Genomic DNA, 20581 nt, shown 5'->3' with positions numbered 1-20581 from the left:
CCACTTCTTTTAAGCGTTTCAGTTTAATTTGTTCTGTGGTAGTACTTGATTATTGCTCTAATTTTGGTATTCCATATTTCTTTTGATATTGTTCTGTACCCATTTCCTTTGTAGTAGTTTACTACGAGTGCTTTGCTCAAATATGAATCCAACTCCTTTATCTTGACCACCACCTGCTGTGTTGCTAAAATGTTCAATAGATTTTGGAAATGATTACCCCTTTTCTGGCTATAAGCATGTTATAATAAAAGCAGAGGGTATATTTGCAGAAAGTAAGTTGTCTATTGTTACACTTTTATTTGTGCTGTGTGTCGAATCCTATGTAGGCTGACTTGTGCAATTTTGCTCATTTTAAGTAGTTTTTTCCTACTTTGCATCCATCTTTTAATAATTCTCACATCTCATAATGCTAATCATACTGAAGGTTGAAGTGGTTAAAGCTGGCACTAACTTTTAAAAAAGTTACAAAGTAGAAAAATGAGCAAAATTGCACAAGTACATTTACATAGGATTTGATACATAAATAAACCAGTGGGTAATTCCAATAAAGGTGAAACATCCGTAGTAAATTTTATTTGTGAAAATTCCTCTCTTACAGATCCTTTAACCCAGTGCAAGGATATAATACACTTAAAAGTAGAGATCTGATGTTTGATGAAGGTTTAGTTGTTTTTTTTTTAAAAACACGTCAATAAACTAATAGTTAATAAACTAAAAAAAAGTGCCCATTAAAATAAAACAAGACAAAAGTGATCTTGTATTCCAGTTACCCAGGCCGTTGCCCAAAATGTTGGTGAAGCATGCCCCCACTCATTCCTAATCACCCTGCCTATGGCAGGTGACTTCCAACATGCTGCCTAGAAACCTGCAGTACTAACAGATCAGAGTCCTTAAATACAATGTAATAGAATATAAACGCAATCAAAATCAATGTAATAGAATATAAACGCAATCAAAATGAAAGAAAAAAAACTGCTTTTGACAAACCTAACTGATACTTAAAATGTTTAAACACTAAGGTCTTAAAATGACAAGTGGTTATATGATGGAGAAATGACCCATCAGAAAACATTAAACATTTGATCTTGCATATGGCCCAATTACTGCCAAGTACAAAGTACTACTTTTATATACCAACAACAAAAATGTTCTGAAAGTATACCCATCTTCTGCTGCTTTGGTTTACACACCATAGGGTACAATATAGTTTCCTGGAAAAAGTCTTAGAGTGCAGGAATTCAATGTTGCCCAGTGGTCTGTGCTGTACAGAGCCCTCTTTGAAGGAAATAACTGAATTTTCTGTCATTCATCTGTGCCTAGTTTCAGTGAAGCAGGATGGGGCAGTGGATGTTAAGCGTCATTGCCGTGTGCAAGACGTGGTTGAGAAAGTATAAAAGCATGGGGAACCAGCATGGACCTCCAAGACGTTTCATATCTTCAGTTACTGTAACCAAACTGGTAAGCCAACAAAGTCTGTAGCAGTCTTTATTAATAGTTTAATTATATATTTACAAACACAAAATATACAGCATTTTGATAATATGTCAGTGACATGGTGCCCCTTAAAATACAGTGTAGTGTTATGTAGTGTACGGTTTTGAATTTATCTTTTTAGTTTTGAGAGAACATTTTTGTGAAAAGGACTTGAAAAACATGAGTTACCATGAGGAAAGCCAAACAGGTATTTAACAGTGGCAAAGCTGGTCACCAAATAAAATGTAGTATGTATATGATTTGAAATAATGCTCATTCTACCACTGAGGCTGACAAACTGTCCAGCAGCTAGAGTGGCTTACTCCTGTTCACCACAGGGTGGCGCAGTGTCTGTGTGTTAAAGCTGCAACTGTACACGGTGTTCTATTGAGGGCAGCTTGAATAAAAACACATGCAATAGCAGGACAAGGGGATTGAGTTAAACGCTGTGAGATTTGCAAAGCAGTGGTTTGAAAGGTGTTACTAGCCAATCAGAAAACAGAAGGGAAGTCATGCTTAATGCACAAATAAGTGTTGCCCTGAGCAACACGAACATTGAACTACTCAGCATCATTATGTACAGAATCTTTGTGGGGATTTAAAATTAAAAGTAAATACACACCCATGTGAACCTTACAACCTTGTGGAGATCAGTAATTGTATTTTTGTACCTACTTTCAGAAAGCGTTACATTTTAGGAGGATAAATCATGGCAGGTTTGCCAAAAGAATAAATTAACTAGGCCAAAACCCAGCAACCGGTGACTGTTAGGGTTAAGGTATTGGATTTTTAATAGAAAACAGCAGCTGGTCTTTTTAAGAAACAAAAAGAAAGCATGACTATCTAAATATGGAGCATGCCTTGTAAATATAACCTGTAGTTTCTCATAACTGTTTACTACATGCTGCCATCATTCTAGTCATGCTGCTACAGACATGGTAGGCTTACCAGCTTGTTTACAGTAACAAAGGTAGTTTTAGCTGCAGGTACACAAGCTTCCTCCCGCACTGAAGCTCTCTGGTTACTCTGTGAACAAAACCACCATCTTCCTTCTACAGCCTGCCACGACTGGAGGGTCTGTATGCAACAGCCATAGAAAAAATGGCAGCTGGTGAGTTCATGGGCAGTAAATGTCTCACCCCTAGTAGTTCTGTATTCCTAGAAAATAGATAGCATTTTGGGTGGTGACTGCACTTGTGAGATTGTCTTCTCATTGAAATGTTTTGCTTATATTTAAAGATATGCTTGTTTGTTCTGTGATAGCAAGATGCGTAGTAAGTGAGTGTGCATATCTATCCTTATCGTGTAGGGTCTGTCGCCTTTAATTGAAGGAGTGCTCTTTCAAGGAAAATCTGGCAGCCACCTTTATTACTGTCAAAAATAGAGAGAATTTAGATAATCTGTCCCATTTGAAAATTCAAAAGGGTTTGAACATCAGTGTTGTTGGGAAGCAGCACTGTCTTAAAAGGTATTGTAACAAAGCTTTTAAAATCCTTTTCCACAATATCAGTGAGTCCTTGCTTAGTTTGAATTAGGGTTATTACTTTACCTTGAACAGTTGTAAAGGTACAACGCAGCTGAAAACCAAAGAAACCAAATCAAACTGTATGTAGTACATATTAGACCGATAGTGAAGCCCTTTCCTCTACGTCAGTCTGCATGCTTCCTGTGCTGGACAGAGGCCAATGCAAGTTCCCTCAATCCCATCCTCAGCCAAGCACAGCAAGGATATGACTCACCGTGTACACCTCAAGGCTGCAGCTTTACCAGGTGAGTCAACCATATGACCACTTATTTTTATATTAAAAAAGGGCATAGCTTTTTATTCCTGTTAAACGTGTTGTATTTGAAAGAATATGGTGTTGGATTCCTCTCATGTTCTTTCACCGCATCAGTATCCCATGAGAATTGAAGGTCTGTCTTCTGATCCCACCAGCAAGCCTCTTTACACCCAGGAGCTCAGGGAGTCAATATTAAAAATTGTGTTTTTTTTTCTTTCTTAGTTGTAGCATACAAGGTGTAGCACTGCACCCTGCAGTATCTGCCATATAGAAGACGCGAGAGGCCCTGTGACGGGTAGTTCTAGTTAGATCAGACATCCTTTATATCACTTGAACAGACCCTGTCGTGTTCTTGTGCCTGCTCCACTCTGTTTGAATTCAGAATGGCTGCTCTTTGATTCTGTTTAGGTAAGTAATACACCATTCTGTGTCAGGTTCATCCGTCTTGGTGCATGTCCTGATCTGTGGATTGCCCCATCCCTCCCCTGAGCAAATAACTTCAGAACAACAGCACCAGTTATCATTGGAAACATCACTTGCATTCTGATCAAAGTGATTGAATATGAACTGTTAGCTCCCTGCTGATTTGGACTAAAGATGTGTAGCATGCATCACAAGTGAAAGAACATGATGTCCAGTCAACAGAAATATCTTACCAAGGGGCTACTGATAAGAACATCGGGGAAGGGGTGGTTACATTGGGGGGATTGCCTTTTCTGTAAAAACAACCTGGGGGATTGTGGCATGGTGGTTGAGTGGATGTCTTACCATAGGGGGATGACAATTTATTTTTTATTAATCATTTGTAATTACATGTACATCTGGGCAGAGGTTTAAATGCAGTTTTAGTGATCCGGCACTATTAAATGGACAACAAAGTCATTAATCTAGGTTAGAGCTGGATGTGAAAGCTAATCCTTTAATCTGTTATTGTTGCTGTGTACAGTGTATTGTCTGGCATCAAAGGGACAAACAATTGTTTCCTGGGCCAAAGGAAGATATGGTTTAAAGACAGTAGGATCTGGCAATGCTTCAGTCCAGTTTTTTTTTACCATAAAGCAACAGTGACTTTTAACCGTTTTGTGTATATGTGTGTATAAACGGTCGTTGTACATCCAGGCACCCTTTTTGAATGGTTATTCTTGCTATTACTTTTCCATCGAGAGCGAAGTAAGACCCTGTAACCTCTTGAACCCCTTTTTGGAAATAGAATTTCAAGTAGGAGAGTCCATTCCGATTCCCACAGTAGAATGCAATGCTCATACTGAGAAATAATTCACAAGACTCATTCGCCCCCCTTTCAACATGAATGAGACTAATGCCAAATGGCAACGTAATCTTTGATTTATACACATTAACATCCTGAAACACAGCAGCAACGTTATTTCCGAACTCCAAATGTATGCAATTGTGCCGTTTGTGAATGGAAAGAATGCTTCCTGCTCGGAGTTGTGCTTGAATCACTTTGGTGAATGATGAGGCAATGAATGAGACAGAGCACTCTTTGTGCAGCCCTGCACGTTGTGAGCAATCACTAAACAGGATTCCAGCCTCAAAGGAAGCTTCTCAAGAACAATTCAACCATTGGCTGTTACCCAACTGGCTCACTCATTTGCATTTGTTACCAGCTACTGTTACTACATGAATTGTAAGTGTGTGTATGTGGGTCAGGCATAGTTTTTTTTTATTTTATTTAAAACACTTTTTTCTTTTTTTTTCAAGAAAATGTTTTTGTAGACCACCTTGTAACAGTATGTCCCATTATTATGTTCATGAAGTTGGTGTCTATTTACTACATAGTTTAGCCTTCTGTGACTATTCCAGTCAATCATTTGCAGGTGTATTTAGAGTGCCTGAAACTCTGCATAGCTTTATGTTACAAGGTAACCAATACAGGTCAAAAATACATTTACAAAATATGAGCTACTGTATGGTAAAGGATATTAGTCCATCTTTCTGAGCAGGCCCACATAGAGGGGGCGCTCTATCCCGGACAATGTTGCCTCTCTAACCCGTGGGAGCAACAGTGCAGATGCGATGACCCTTCTGGAATCCAAACGCAGAACCCTGACTTCACACAGCCAGGATGCAGTCTAACACACCTCTGACTGTATGAACCCCCCCACCCTCAAAAGGAGATGATGTTTCACAGTGATTCTGAAGACACGCTGTTGTTTAAATGAATGTACAGCATACAGTACATAGAGACAGACTGTACAGACTTATTGTGACATACATTCGTTCTTCATTAACTTGATACACATGCAAAGGTTCATGAAATGAAATTGAGGTGCCCAACCGATTAATCAAAAAGTCCCATTAAAAAAGAAAAAGAAAATGTACAAACTGATTTACTCTATCTGGTTTATTTAGCACTGGTGTTTGTGAATGGATTGATAATCATACAGACACTGTCTGGTACATAACATTTTTGCCACTGCTTCAATGCTTAGCTTCCCATGGGAAATACTTTCCAAGCCATATTTTCATAAGTGAATGTGACATCCAGTACTCCCAGTAGCATTGCATTCTGTAGTGTGATCTGTGCGACATTTGTTCCTAGCACGACAGCAACCTGTGGAGGCAACTGCTGGTTACAGAAGTCACTGCCTGGAATCTACTGTGCCCATAGGATTTAAGTTACATTACCTTTTTATAGATTCATAAAACAGATACAAGACATAAAGAAAGTAATCTAGTTTTATACCACTATTGCCTGTGGTGGCTGTGTGCCTCTATCTCCACAAGTAAGACTCTATCAAATCCCTAAATTGTAGCTTCTCTCTGTTGTCGGTACGCTACTTTATTTTTACTGTACTATTTTTATTATTATTATCGACTTACATAGACTAGGGAGTGTGAACTATGCATCAGCTGCAGAGTCACTTACAATTACATCTCACCCGAAAGACGGAGCACAAGGAGGTTAAGTGACTTGCTCAGGGTCACACAATGAGTCAGTGGCTGAGGTGGGATTTGAACCGGGGACTTCCTGGTTACAAGCCCTTTTCTTTAACCGCTGGACCACACAGCCTCCTCCTACTTTACACCTCCCTACTGTTTTCTGCTTTTCTGTGTTGATCTGCCCCTTCCACAAAAAGATACTGAATATTATTTGTGTACAGAGAATGATCCCATTCGTGATCCGGAGAGCTAATAACCTCCCAAGACGCAGTTTCCAGGAATCTCCTAGCAAGGGATTGTTGTGCATTGCATTGTGGGATAACTCTTGGTACACAGTGAAAGTTCAGAGCATTATTGTGCTTCCATCTCCATGCTGGCCAGTAAAACAGATGTAGGGTCTTTTTTACGGGAAGCCACAGGTAGATTGTAATTCAATTTTTAATTCCCATTGCAACCAGTTAGTAGTAGTTATTCTTTGACACACTCTTCTTTTTTCTTAGTTTTTTCTTTTTTCGCTTGCTGGCTTTTTAAAATGAATCTATACCACTGTTCTTTCCCACAGTTTAATTACATGGCCCCTTACACCCCCTATAGCTCTTTTTGGACAAATCAGTTGCCTGTTAACTGCCAGTCACAATGCTTTTCACATACAAACAATGATAAATATATGTGGATGAGGTAAGGTGTTAGCAACAGCACAAGAGAACTGAAGGTCAACGGGTGTCCTCCGATCCTGCAACCTTGCCAGTCCCGTTTACACACAGGAACTCGAGAGCCGATGTTGCCAAGCCACCAGCCTCTGGAGGACAAATGCCAGCCCTGCAGGTGTCTGCTTGAGCTCACCAGGCACCTGGACAGAAAGGGCTATTGAAATGCTACTTTTAAAGTAAACTTTTTTAATGTATGGCTTTAGCCTAATATAGTCCTAGTTTCCGTTGTTATGTGAACGACACTTACTGTACTGCACCAAAATTAAATCTGGCATTTCAGCCTGTGTAAGGAACTGGCTTTTTATGAGTTTGCACAGTACTTGTTTTTTGTTTTAACGTCTGTAGCCTGCTGTGATTAATTATTATTATGTATTATTATTCTTGGACTGTAAAGTGCTTTGAGATGTGTGACATGAATTGTGCTATATAAAATAAAGTTTGTATCAGAACTGCATGGGATGACAGGTTCGTTTACACAGGCTATGCATTGTTGTTTACACCTGGGTAATTGATCCAAGATGTACAGTATCCTTTTTAGGGTTCCTACATTACAGCAGCTGCACAAATATGCAGACAAAGCCGTGCTTGTAAATGTTAAAGTAGAACTACATTAATAAAAAGCTGGCTGTGTAGAACTGTTCATTAAACTGGCTTGGAGCTTTAAAGTTGACTAACAAGTATGCAGGTAACACACTTCCTGCGGCCAGTGCCAGAATTTATTTGCAGGCACAAAGTGAGGCGCAGTATACTGAAAGGATTGTTTGTCCGTTCGTCTGTCCTTCAAACTCAGTAGCGCACAAAGTAAATCATGATCACTGTCACGCAGGTGGACCAAGTCAAATACAAGGATTGTGAGAAAGCTTTAACCTCTAGGCATGCAATTTTTCTGAGAAGAACCATTATCTTATTTCAATACAAATGTGCACAATGACATAGTTTGGATTATTAAGTGCTTATTGATTCTCACAGAAATGTGTTAAACATAAGTATGTCATGACAGTCATCAGTATGGTCAACCACTTCTTTCAGTGTACCATATACAGCCCTAGTTCTCTCTGTCAGTGTTGTGTGCGTGTTTCCTTTTCAGTGTGCCCCTCCTAGTTAAACCATACTGTTGAACCATAGTCACAACGAAACTCTTTTTGAAAGAACCAAACAATATCCCAACGAGTCCCACCTCCCGATGGCATTGCGGGTTAGTACTGGAGAAATCTGCTGTGGCATGATATGCAATATATACAGTATATACAGACGTGCTCAAATTTGTTGGTACCCCTCCACAAAAAACGAAGAATGCACAATTTTCTCTGAAATAACTTGAAACTGACAAAAGTAATTGGCATCCACCATTGTTTAGTCCATATTTAATAGAAATCAGACTTTGCTTTTGATTTTTTATTCAACATAATATTGTAAATAATAAAACAAATGAAAATGGCATGGACAAAAATGATGGGACCGCTAACCTAATATTTTGTTGCACAACCTTTAGAGGCAATCACTGCAATCAAACGTTTTCTGTAGCTCTCAATGAGACTTCTGCACCTGTTAACAGGTAGTTTGGCCCACTCTTCCTGAGCAAACTGCTCCAGCTGTCTCAGGTTTGATGGGTGCCTTCTCCAGACTGCAAGTTTCAGCTCTTTCCATAGATGTTTGATAGGATTCAGATCAGGACTCATAGAAGGCCACTTCAGAATAGTCCAATGTTTTGTTCTTATCCATTCTTGGGTGCTTTTAGCTGTGTGTTTTGGGTTATTATCCTGTTGGAGGACCCATGACCTGCGACTGAGACAGAGCTTTCTGACACTGGGCAGTACGTTTCGCTCCAGAATGCCTTGATAGTCTTGAGATTTCATTGTGCCCTGCACAGATTCAAGGCACCCTGTGCCAGGCGCAGCAAAGCAGCCCCAAAACATAACCGAGCCTCCTCCATGTCTCACTGTAGGTATGGTGTTCTTTTCTTTGAAAGCATCATTTTTTCGTCTGTGAACATAGAGCTGATGTGACTTGCCAAAAAGCTCCAGTTTTGACTCATCTGTCCAAAGGACATTCTCCCAGAAGGATTGTGGCTTGTCAGTATGCATTTTAGCAAATTCCAGTCTGGCTTTTTTATGTTTTTCTGTCAAAAGTGGAGTCCTCCTGGGTCTTCTTCCATGGAGCCCACTTTCGCTCAAAAAGCGACGGATGGTGCGATCAGAAACTGACGTACCTTCACCTTGGAGTTCAGCTTGTATCTCTTTGGCAGTTATCCTTGGTTCTTTTTCTACCATTCGCACTATCCTTCTGTTCAATCTGGGGTCGATTTTCCTCTTGCGGCCGCGCCCAGGGAGGTTGGCTACAGTTCCATGGACCTTAAACGTCTTAATAATATTTGCAACTGTTGTCACAGGAACATCAAGCTTCTTGGAGATGGTCTTGTAGCCTTTACCTTTACCATGCTTGTCTATTATTTTCTTTCTGATCTCCTCAGACAACTCTCTCCTTTGCTTTCTCTGGTCCATGTTCAGTGTGGTGCACACAATGATACCAAACAGCACAGTGACTACGTTTCTCCATTTAAATAGGCTGAATGACTGATTACAAGATTGGAGACATGTGTGATACTAATTAAAGAAACTAATTAGTTTGAAATATCACTATAATCCAATTATTTATTATCTTTTCTAAGGGGTACCAACAAATGTGTCCAGGCCATTTTAGAATATCTTTGTAGAATAAGCAATAATTAATCTCTTTTCACAGCTTTTTTGCTTTATTCTATGACATACCAAAGGCATGCAAGTATACATGATAAAATAGCTTTTAATTTCATCACTTTTCAGGAGGAATGAAGCATTATTTCAATGAGCTGTAAGGGTACCAACAAATTTGAGCACGTCTGTATATTCCTGTTACATAAACCGCCCCCAGCCCCCCTATTTTTAGAGACTCAGTCTGTAATTTATTTTTGTAGGTCATGAAAACATGTGATGTAATACCAGGGGAGAGTTTGATCCCAGTAGCTGTGTGCAAAGCAGCATGCTTTCAAGTAGCAGCAAGTAGAGGAATTAAAGAGCTTTGGAATCAAGAGGTTTCATTAAGAAATTCCAAAGATTACAGAACAAAACAGTTCTGTTGGATTAGAGAAATACTGGACTGCTTGGTTACTCTTCTTTTAACCTTCCTGGCATTTCTCGTGCGGTAGCCACTGCAGTCTGAAAATGATTACACAGATGGATCAGTCGGATGTGACAGCCCTGGGCCGGTGTGGTGACCCTCTGCCTTCCAGGACATGGCCTGTCCCTCACAGAGCTGGCTTCCTGGTTTCTCTGGACTAGTCTGCTGATTGTTGAAGCAGAACATCTCATTCTCCGGACAACTTCTCTCACAGACAGGCTGCCATCAATCATGCTCATTAAAATGTTTTGCATTAAATAACGGTGAAAAAAATGATGTGTTCAGTCATACTAAGATATTTGATTAGCAAGCGAAATGAGTGGGATTAAACAGAAACAAATGTCCCACCACCGCCAACCAGCTGTTCTTTGGTGGCCATGAACATTGTTAATACTTTTACAAGAAACTTAAGTCAAACCAGCGTTTTGGCTAGTGCTGTTTTCAGTGTTCTGAATAATAACTGTATGTGGTGGTATACTTATATCAGCGTGATCTGTGTGTAAACTGTATCTATCATTATGATTAGTCTGTTAATGGAGGGTGATTGGAAATGACAGTAAAAGAAAAATAGATTAGGCAGGGGTGGCTCACCTGGTAAGAGCACGGCCGCATGGTGTGCAGGGTGAGTTATACAGTCAGGGGCGCAGGTTCATGTCCTGGCTGTGCAAAGTCAGCAGTTTTCGCTGGGGCTCTGGCACTCCTGTGGGTTAGGGAGACTATTTCTGCTAATTGCGCTGAAGCAGACCCTACTGGCCGAGCGCCTGGTGAGCTCAAAGGCACACCTGCAGGGCTGGCATTTGTCCTCCAGTGGTCGGTAGCTTCCTGACATCCATTCTCAAGAGTGTAAAATAGGTAATTGGCTTGGTCATGGGATCAGAGGATGCACACTGCACCTTAAGTTCTCCAGAGCTATGTGGGGAACATAATTGGACAGTCTAGATTGGGGAGAAAATTAGGGTTCAATAATTGGGCACTCTAAATTTACATTTAAAAGAAAAAAGTTAGGAAAGATCTTTCACTAAAGTGGTGTGACTTTGTCAATTCTGTAGGAATAAATACACGTCCATATTTTATAAATTTGAGTCTTTCATCCAGGCGTGTTCTGTACTTACTTACATGTACTATTCCAGTATGTTTTGTAAACCTCAATGTACTTTGAAAACTGCCCCGCTGGAAATGAGATCTGAATGGAAAGTCTTCTCATCCTAAGAGTGTCCAGCTCACCCGAGTCTGGAAGGGTCTGGGAAAGATAACATATAGCTGGGATGCTCTTCTCAAGGTCACTACACAGACACAGTTCAATTCCACAGTAAAGTAGGTCAGTTGCCTGGATTCAGGATTAGGCAGCAATCTACTGCCTTGCTGAACCTTTACAAAGAACCTCGAGTCTCTGCTAGCTGTAGCATCTGTTTATCTGTGGAGTGAAGATTGTAATGTCAGACTGCCTGCTTGCATGCCTGCTTGTGATGCACAGTACAGCCCTAACACAGCCTCAGGCTTCCACTTAAACAGATAGGCTGGCTCTTACATGGCTATTGCCACTCACAGAGAGTATCTTCAAAACCTTTTTACAGAGCTATTAACTAATAAAAACACTACTTATCCATCTCAGGTCAGTTCATTTTATCCCTGCAATTAGAGTGAATTTTAAACTTGAAATATTTTGCTCAGCATATCAGCCAACTCAGGTTCTTTTATCTTGAGTTTTATTAAGTTCTGTTTGAGTGTTTATATTCATCTTTGTTTAGATGGGTCCCTTATTATTAATGTTTTCACTTTGTATTGTACTCCCGCTTTCCCCATGGTTATATTATGCATTTACCATATGTTTATCAATATGTTTTACAATGCTTTCACTATGCTTTATTACACATTGCTATGCTTTTACTAGGGTAGAGCCCAGTCTAAGTGTGCTCCTGCTACTGCATTAAAACCTAGTGTGAAAATGTAGTAAGACTCTGGGGCCTATGGTAGCTTTTCACATGGTCCTCTTTTATACTTTCTATTTAGAAATATTAATATTTGAACATAAAGCTCACATTACTGTGTGTAAAAATGATCCCCCAAACTCTATTGTGGGATGGGGTACAGGTCTTCCCAAAAAGCAAGCGATGAATGTACTCATCCTGCACATCTATATAAAAACACATTACAGGTACCCATCCCATGAATGTAAAGCTAAGCAAAGTTTCAGGCAGAAATACACCTGCAAAAATGATAATTTGCCGCTATTGGACAAAGGGAACCTCCATGTTCATTACCCTTCGCTGAGTTCCCAATAGTATTCTGCCATGCCAATTTAAACCTACCTCTCCCTGCAGTCTGTGTAGAGTTTGCCTCCTCCATGGCATCCACCTAATCTCTGGCCTTGCTGAGGGGGGTCAATCAAAATTTGAGGCAACAACCAAGTGTCCCAAAAGGTGAGGACAAGCTCCAAAAGTCAAAAATGCTGTGATGCATGCATTATGTCAACAGTTGAATTCTCTTAAAAAATATTGTTTTTAACTTGCCAGTGTTGCACTGACTGAAAAGACAAGTCGCCATGACCTACATGGCGAGATCGGTTTGTGACCTGCTCGTCTTAATAAAAGCTGTAAAATGCAGCACACCCCTAACAGTTTACTGACAACGTTCTGTAAATGTGCCTGTTTGTTTTTTAACAGCATAGCTATTAATAATAGTTTTTGTGAAGAATAAAGATGCAATCGCCTGTGCTAGACAGAGCAGACAGGAGCTGAAGAATGTAGGTGATCCTAACAATCATTGCACCTTTTGATTAGAAACGTGTGAGGAATGGGGTGCAGTAGAAATAATTAGCAAAAGGTTATTATTAGTGATGGATTGGTTGAAAGGATTAGCAGCTCCAGGTGTGAATTTACATGAAAGATGTGCATGACACCTTCAAGTACTAATATATCAAGCACATAATATAAACAACAGAAGCCTTTTTAAAACTTCCTTCAATGTCACCGCCGTTGACGGTGCACGTTAGTTCGTTTCAGTATCTACTGGTATCCATGTATACAACCTTTTTTGTTCTTTACTAACAATCATGAGCCTGGATTCTGTTTGTAAAAGAACACTGGGTTCCTGAGTGGCTTACCTGGTAAAGGCAGGGCGAGTCGTACGGTCAGGGGAGCCCAGGTTTGCATCCTGGCTGTGTGAAGTTGCTGGTCTTCACTTGAGATTCCACAGAGGGGCGTCGCATTGGCACTGTCACGCCAGCAGGTAGGGAGGCAAAACCGGCAGGGACTGTTTCTCCTCATCACGCTACAGGCAAGCCTACTTAAACAAAACTGAAACTGTTTTCAGGTTTGCCACTGTATATTAACCACAATGTCTTTATAGCGAATGCAATGCAATGGACACAAGAAGAGGATCGTTCTATTTTATACATTTATTGTTTTCATAGAAAAAAGTTACATACATCCACATACTATTTAAACTGGCAAAGAATTACACAAATCTAGCAGCATCACATTTCATGTTTACAGTGATTGTAAAATATCAGTCTAGTCTTCAACAGTATACAGTGCCGTTTGGGAGCGTGTTTGACTTTAATGAATTCACCGACTGCTAAGTTTACAACAGCTTTGGCAACGGGGGTTACTGGGTCAAAGGAGGATGTGGGAAAGGGTGCACATTTAAAAAATAGAAATCATATACTGTATATTAAGGCTTTGATCAATAACATTTTAAAGTGCTCCTTTTCAAAAATAATCCCTCATCTCACAGTCAATAGTTTGGTCTGTGTATTTATGAAAGAAAATGCTTTCCTACTCCTAATCCTCCTGCAGATCTACAGGGATTACAGTGGGTTATGAGACGCTGCTCTTCAGTGTTGGTTGTCTGCCGTAGACATTTGCAGTTTAGTCTAGCAGTATCTTTAAATAGTTTGATTTTCATGAATCTGTTCTAGGTTACAGTTTTTGACATACTGCCATCTTAACCTCGGCGCTTTGTGAACATCTTTAGATGAGCAATGTGATGTTATCTCACATGGAAATGCAGTGAATTTAGAGCCCCAGTTAGATACACTATCCTGCTGCTGGAAACAAAACAACCGGTTAAATCAATTCCTTCAGCTCCAGGTCTTACAAAGTAAGAAAAAACTAATACAACAAGCACACCTAATTAAAAAACTAGGGGCTTTAATTGTGCCATTTTCCTAATCGATTAATCAGTACAGGTGAACGATTCATTAATCAATCATTAAACTGAAGTAGAACAACAAATTCTTAAAACATGAAGTCAAATAAGAAGTTCATTATATCAGAATTAAGGACTAAAATACTGGTTAACTATTTCAGTAAAGGCAGTTGCCTCTGCATATACTATGATGAGAAATTTGAATACATGTATTAAGTCAGATTAAAGGTTAAAGAACCTAGAAATCTATTTTAATTACCCTGTGCCATTAATCAAATAATCTTAAAAGTGGTTAAAACCCCAAGACAGAGTTAAACTACTGAAGTTCTCAAGTTAACAAATCAGGTTAAAAAACCAACAAACATACAAACACAAAGAGTCATCAGTAGTTCTGCAGTAACATTATTCTGTTGGTGATGTGAGTTTTCAGAGTAATTGTTCTGGCGATTGTCTTGGCAGTTAGTAAAAGTCTTCTCAAAAACTGTTTTTGGAAACTTGCATAAAAGATAATGATGAAGACATGGTTATATATTGCGGGTGATAACATAGACCTCCCTCTCGGACAGAAACGCGTGTTCCCAAAACACAAATATACAGACAAACGATACAAGTTTTTTTTAGCACACTTGCTGCGTGACGCATCAGTGCATGGATGGATGACAAAGGTGATTGAGGTGTGTGTTGCAGGTAATAATTCAAGCATGTGCATACATGCATAGGTTGTGTGTATGTACAGGATGACATCTGTAAACATTATAAATCGCCCAATCATAGTGAAGTATTTCACTTTCTTTACAGCCTCATATGAGGACATGCGCATTATTAAAACACCAAAGCATTGAATTAGTGTTCAATGAATCTCCAGTTTCTTGTGCAGCCAATTATTTCACTGATTAACCACTTATTGTTGCATTAAGTAATTTCTGAACCACTCAGTATTTTTGTCAGTATAATTCAGTACACTACCTTGTTAAATATTCTTCATAATGCAAGTTTCCAAAACCACTCCAGTGTGCTAATATATACAGTGCTTCATGGACTGCACATACTGTAGAAATCATTAACAAATTAACTAAAAACACATAAAACCTACTTTGGCACAAAAAAGGACACATTTCTGGAACATTGTGGTATATCACAATGTCCCAGACGAGACTCTGTATCGATAAAGCCCTACAAAGACGTGGAGATGAGTTCACTGTGTGCAGTGTGATACACAAGCACTAGAGAAAGACTGGCTCAATGTAACACATGGCGTTATCTGAACAGTGAGGTTTATGATACAGATGGCACTTCAGAGTGATCTGTGGTGAGATCAGTTGGCTGGGTTCTCTAATGAGTTTGTAGTAATAATAGTAGAATATGAATGTAATAGTGTACGAGATACACCCCAGCAATGCTACACTACTCACCAAACCTGGGATTCTACAATGATGAGTACCAAGGCTGCTGACACATTCACTACGGTCCCAGTCTTGAAGTGCAGCTTGGTAGTGTCAGAAATATCACAGTGATCTTAACAAATGTATTCTTCTTCTTGCTTAGATTCACTTTGTATCACAGCCTCAATAGAGCTCATGTCTAACCTCCAACTATATCTGGTAACCATTAACCTGTCCCCAGCATCGCTCTTCCCCAGTGCAGTTTTAAAAGTGGCCAGTACGTGGTGACTAAAACTGGAAATGAGCCAAAGTAAATCTAAACAAGAATAGATTAGTTTAGATATCTTGGATATTTCATACCTTCATCAAGCTTCTTAAAGTACAGAAACAGATACAGAAACACTTTTTTTTTTTTTTTTTTGATAAAAAAATACCCATCCAGTTGTTGTGCATTGGTACCAACTTGATAATATTTGGGGTACCACTGCACTTGCGGGACAGTTTCCTCATTATAATCGGAGCAGTCAGCTATATGTTGTGGGGTCCTGAGATATTTAGTGAGCAAGGGGTTGCTTTGCTGAGAAAACTGATTACTTCAAATCTGAGGCAACCTATTGTAACACTGGGCAAATGGTATTGGTGCATACAGAATGCACAATTATTAAAAACTGTAACACTTCATACAATGTACATTAAAAAAAAAATTAAAAATTAAAAAAGCAATACAACCTTTGTATTGAAATAATATCAAAGATTCCAACAGATGATCAATGAGCGATGAGAAGACTGATAACACGGCACCTGGTTCATAAATCTGATCTTTTCTTTAGAATTAAAAAGTTTGCATCGGCATACGAGTACTCCAGATCAATGTCACATTTAAATGATGTGCTGGAGATTTCTTAAAGAATGCATTGTGAGCAGGGTGATTAGGAGTAGTACTGAGGCATTAGACTTAAATCTCAATAACAGCCGCATATTTGATTGGATATAATAGGTCAGTTCTACTAGTATTGAGAATACAACAGGTCACTGTTTACTCACTGTTGGTGATATAGTTTAGATTTTTGGATACACCCTTGTAACATAAAAGTATTTGCTTGCTGCCAGGCCAATGTATCACCTGCAGGATTTTAGCTTTAGTTGAGAAATGGAAAAAGGTGCATTACAGAATTACAGCCGTTTACAGAAGAGAGCTACCCGTAGATGATCTGCACAGTAATCCAGTGAGATTCCCTTCTAGGGTGAAGACAGGCATTATTCAAGCAGAACATTGTCATTCACACATGGCTGCAAACTCTCCTGGCTTTCTGTCTCATTAGGTGTGCTGCATGCACACAATGCTACATTAATAGCAGCCGTTGGTCGTGAATAGTGTCTTGCAAGACCTTGAATCCCAATCATATCATGTCCCGTGTTCAAACTCTTTTTAAAAAGACAAAAAAAAAAAACCACTCCTTGCTTACTGTTCAGCATTCCTGAGTCCATACTTGGCAGCGGTGCCTTTTCAATTTAAACAGAGGAACTTTATCCTGCTATGCTTTCCCTGTGCAAAACACAATGTTGTATGACCATAGTGCTGGTGGATAGAATCCTTTCCAAAACAGAAGTCAATGGCAGGAGTCAAGGCAAAACAAAACTGGTGGGCAACCAATATCGTCTTTCACATGACTTACAAAATAATGCCTCTTTACAATATAACTGATTACATGCATTCGTCTGCAGGGGGATTAGAAAGCCAATTGGGGAGGTATTATCCACAGAGCTCTGAAATATGGTAGGTACAGTGGAGTTGCCACATGATGCACTCCACATTGTGACAGTTTCCACTGTGACCCGTAAGGGGTGCTGTTTACCATCAATTACAGGTTTACATCCATACTGTTAATTGGGATTTCCATGTGCTTCAATTACATTATGTATTCTGAGCAGGATGCTGGAAACAATGAATTGCAGCACAACTGCAAATGCTCTTGTACACAAACCCATAAGTGTGTCATGTTTCTGTGCTCTGTAACATATACTTTTGCTGTTTAGTCCCTGTGTAACTTTGTAACTACCCATAACACCTTTTGGTTAGACAGGACAAGTGAATTAGACCAAATGGTGTAAAAAAAAATCTGCAACATTTTCCTGTTCTCGTTATTGGGGGGAAAAGATTTCTGACCCTTTATGAAATCCATTAGCTTGGTGTTCAAATTTGCTCTACTCCATTTCGTGCCCCCTATATATTCAGAATAAGGTGAAGTCATGTGAATTAGGAGATTACAGGACTCATTTTATCCTGGAGCCCCCAGTGGTTGAAGTGGGTGTTGCAACCAGGACACAATTCTATTTGTGGTTCCGTATTTTATAGAACTACCAAGGCGGAATGAATCGCACAAACAAAAGGATTCCGTTTGCTACAAAGTTGTAACACTGTGACCCAATACATCCGCAGGATAAAAATGGACATTGTAATATTCAGACTACAAGGTGCCTCCTTGTACAAATTGTAGAATTGTTGCTTGCTGTATGTCTGTTTCATGTTATATACAAGGTGTGCAGTGTATAGTGTTCTATATAGCAAGCTATGGTGTTTTTGCAAGTGTAATGTAACCCAAGGCTAATCATTCATATTATACACAGGCTGCATGTTATATTCTGAATATTATGCTACATAATCCCTATGAACTATTAGGGGACCCCTCCCCTATTGAACAGTGAATATTTACACAACATTTTCTATTTTGCAATCTACTGGCACAAAATGAAGTAGTAAAACAGAAGGTTTAAGTGGCATGCTTTGAGTTACAATAATGAAAACAGACCACCAAAACCAAAATCACAATAAAATATAGATTTGGTTTTTTACACACACATATATATACATAAATATTCTTTAAGAAAATATTCAAACACTTGAATTATCTAACACTTATGAAATTAAAGGAACTAATTAAATAACCCAAATTATAATACATTATACTTGAATTATTAAGACAGGACTAGCAGTACAGTGTTATACAACTTGGCATTATAAGAAACATTACAATTACTTTGTACTATGGCATCAATCTTTCCACTAGCAATTTGTCATTGAAATTGTATTGTAATAAATTGTATTGTCATTTCCTTGTTAGGAATTGCAAACATATTTAATACAGGTTTATAGACGTTTTCTTAATAAATCCATAAAGTAAATGTACAAAAGACTCAGGACAGATTATTTGGTGTCTAGACCTAGGTGTTCTGATTGTAGGGGGGTTTTTTTACCCGATATAGCCAAAATTAGATTATTAACCCAATTTCATCCAAAAATGCTGCCAGAAAATTTATATTTTCCAGACCAGGTCACAAAACCACAATTCATATATAGCTAGGACAGCTGGTGTGCTGTTTTACAACGTATGTATCTGTAGCAACTAGTAAGGTATGCTGAAGATGGAACATACTGTACAGTCGGGTACAAAATTATGAGGCCACCCATCAAATAAAAAGCCAAAGATGGCTGCCTGCGCCCTTCAGATTATATTTTGGAACAATTGTGGAATTGAGAAAAACCTCAAAGATGGTTTCTAGACAGCCAAACTAGACAGGAATTCGCTTAAGAATTTCCCCATTGGTGGTGTTCTACCTTCAAATCATTAAAATACAACAAATAGTCCAGAAGATGGAGCAGCAACCCAAGCATCATGTGTCAGTCAGACAAGACTGGCCTCTCTGTCTTGTGTGGCTTTCCTTTTAACTGTAGCCATTTGTTTGTTGAACAAAGCGTGTCCGGTGTTTTGGGGTGCTTTCCTATTCATCAATTTGGACGACTATGGTCGTGGAAGGTGATGCTAGAAAAGACTTTCTCAGGTCAGAAACGATTTTAAAACAATGCAGGTCTACTTCGTGCTGCCCTGTTGTGAGAATTCCATTGGGGCGAAGAGTAAAAGTGTAAAACTGGTTATAAGAAATACAGGGGCAGTCTTGTAAACTTAGAGGTGTAAAAGCACAGGCACTGCTGGGGAACAATAGGAAAAAACAACAACAACCACAAAGGAAATGTTGGAACCTGTGTGCAGAGGTAGCAGCAGTTTCACCGAATCCGAAACAAAGGGGGGTTGAATGTTCTGGTGTGCTGTCCCATTTGCCATTCTGTTTTTAAAAGGGTACCTTCATTTGTCGCAAACCTCTAGACGTGTGTCTCGACTTCTGTGAATCCCGGCAGGAGATCCCCGTTCACAGCGTTGTTCTCTGAAGGAAGCATCTTATCGTTGCAGTGGTCCTCCTGCTGCTGGCAGCGCTGGTTCCAACGATGGATAAGAGGGACGAAGAACAGAACCGTGCCACCAATAATTGGGGGCACCCCAGCCAGGTAAAAAGCTACGTGGTAGTTGCCAAAATAATCATGAAGAATCCCTGCAGATTGAAACAAACAATAACTGTTACTGGCCAGCTTCTGAGCACTGACCGACCCTGTGTGGTGTTTAAAGTACACAGCGCTAACTAAACAATTCCACAAAATCTTACCTACAATGTATTGCCATCATTTCGTACAGCTATGACCAAAAGTTTTGCAGCACCCTATAGAATTAACAAATTTTGCTTCACAAAGTCAAAGGCATGGATGTCTGCCAATTTTCTACAGCTCAACACTAGCAAATCTGAACTCTTTCTAGTAGGATATAAAACTCAACTTAAGAATCTCAATATAGCTGGCCTGAACTTCGGAAACTGCCTGCTGCTGCCTTCCCCCACAGTACAAAGCCTTGGTGTACTTCTTGACAGCAGCCTCTCCTTTGATGCCCACATCTCCTCCGTGGTCAGATCTTCCTTCTACCATCTTCGAAACATCTCCAAAGTCCCTACCTTTCTCTCCCGGATGCGGAGATACTCTGTCATGCATTTGTCTCTTCTCGACTCGATTACTGCAACTCTCTCTATGGTGGTCTCCCAGCACGCACCATAAACCGACTGCAGCTAGTTCAGAATGCCTTACCAGATGTAAAAAGCATGAACACATCACCCCCCGTCTTGCCCAGCTGCACTGGCTACCTGT

General features: G+C 39.5%; 1 protein-coding gene across 1 annotated transcript in view; it reads right to left on the bottom strand.

The window, feature by feature from the left end:
• Positions 1 to 13414: 13414 nt before the first annotated feature.
• The window catches only part of LOC131697784 (monocarboxylate transporter 8-like), a 44550-nt gene continuing 37383 nt past the window's right edge, over positions 13415 to 20581 (bottom strand). The window contains exon 6 of the mRNA XM_058989078.1: positions 13415 to 19941. Coding sequence (XP_058845061.1) covers positions 19715 to 19941 — 227 coding nt within the window. The 3' untranslated portion in view covers positions 13415 to 19714. The remainder of the gene's footprint in view (positions 19942 to 20581) is intronic.

Source organism: Acipenser ruthenus, chromosome 16 (genome assembly GCF_902713425.1).
Source record: "Acipenser ruthenus chromosome 16, fAciRut3.2 maternal haplotype, whole genome shotgun sequence".
Lineage (NCBI taxonomy): Eukaryota > Metazoa > Chordata > Actinopteri > Acipenseriformes > Acipenseridae > Acipenser > Acipenser ruthenus.
This window is presented reverse-complemented; position numbering and strand designations above follow the sequence as displayed.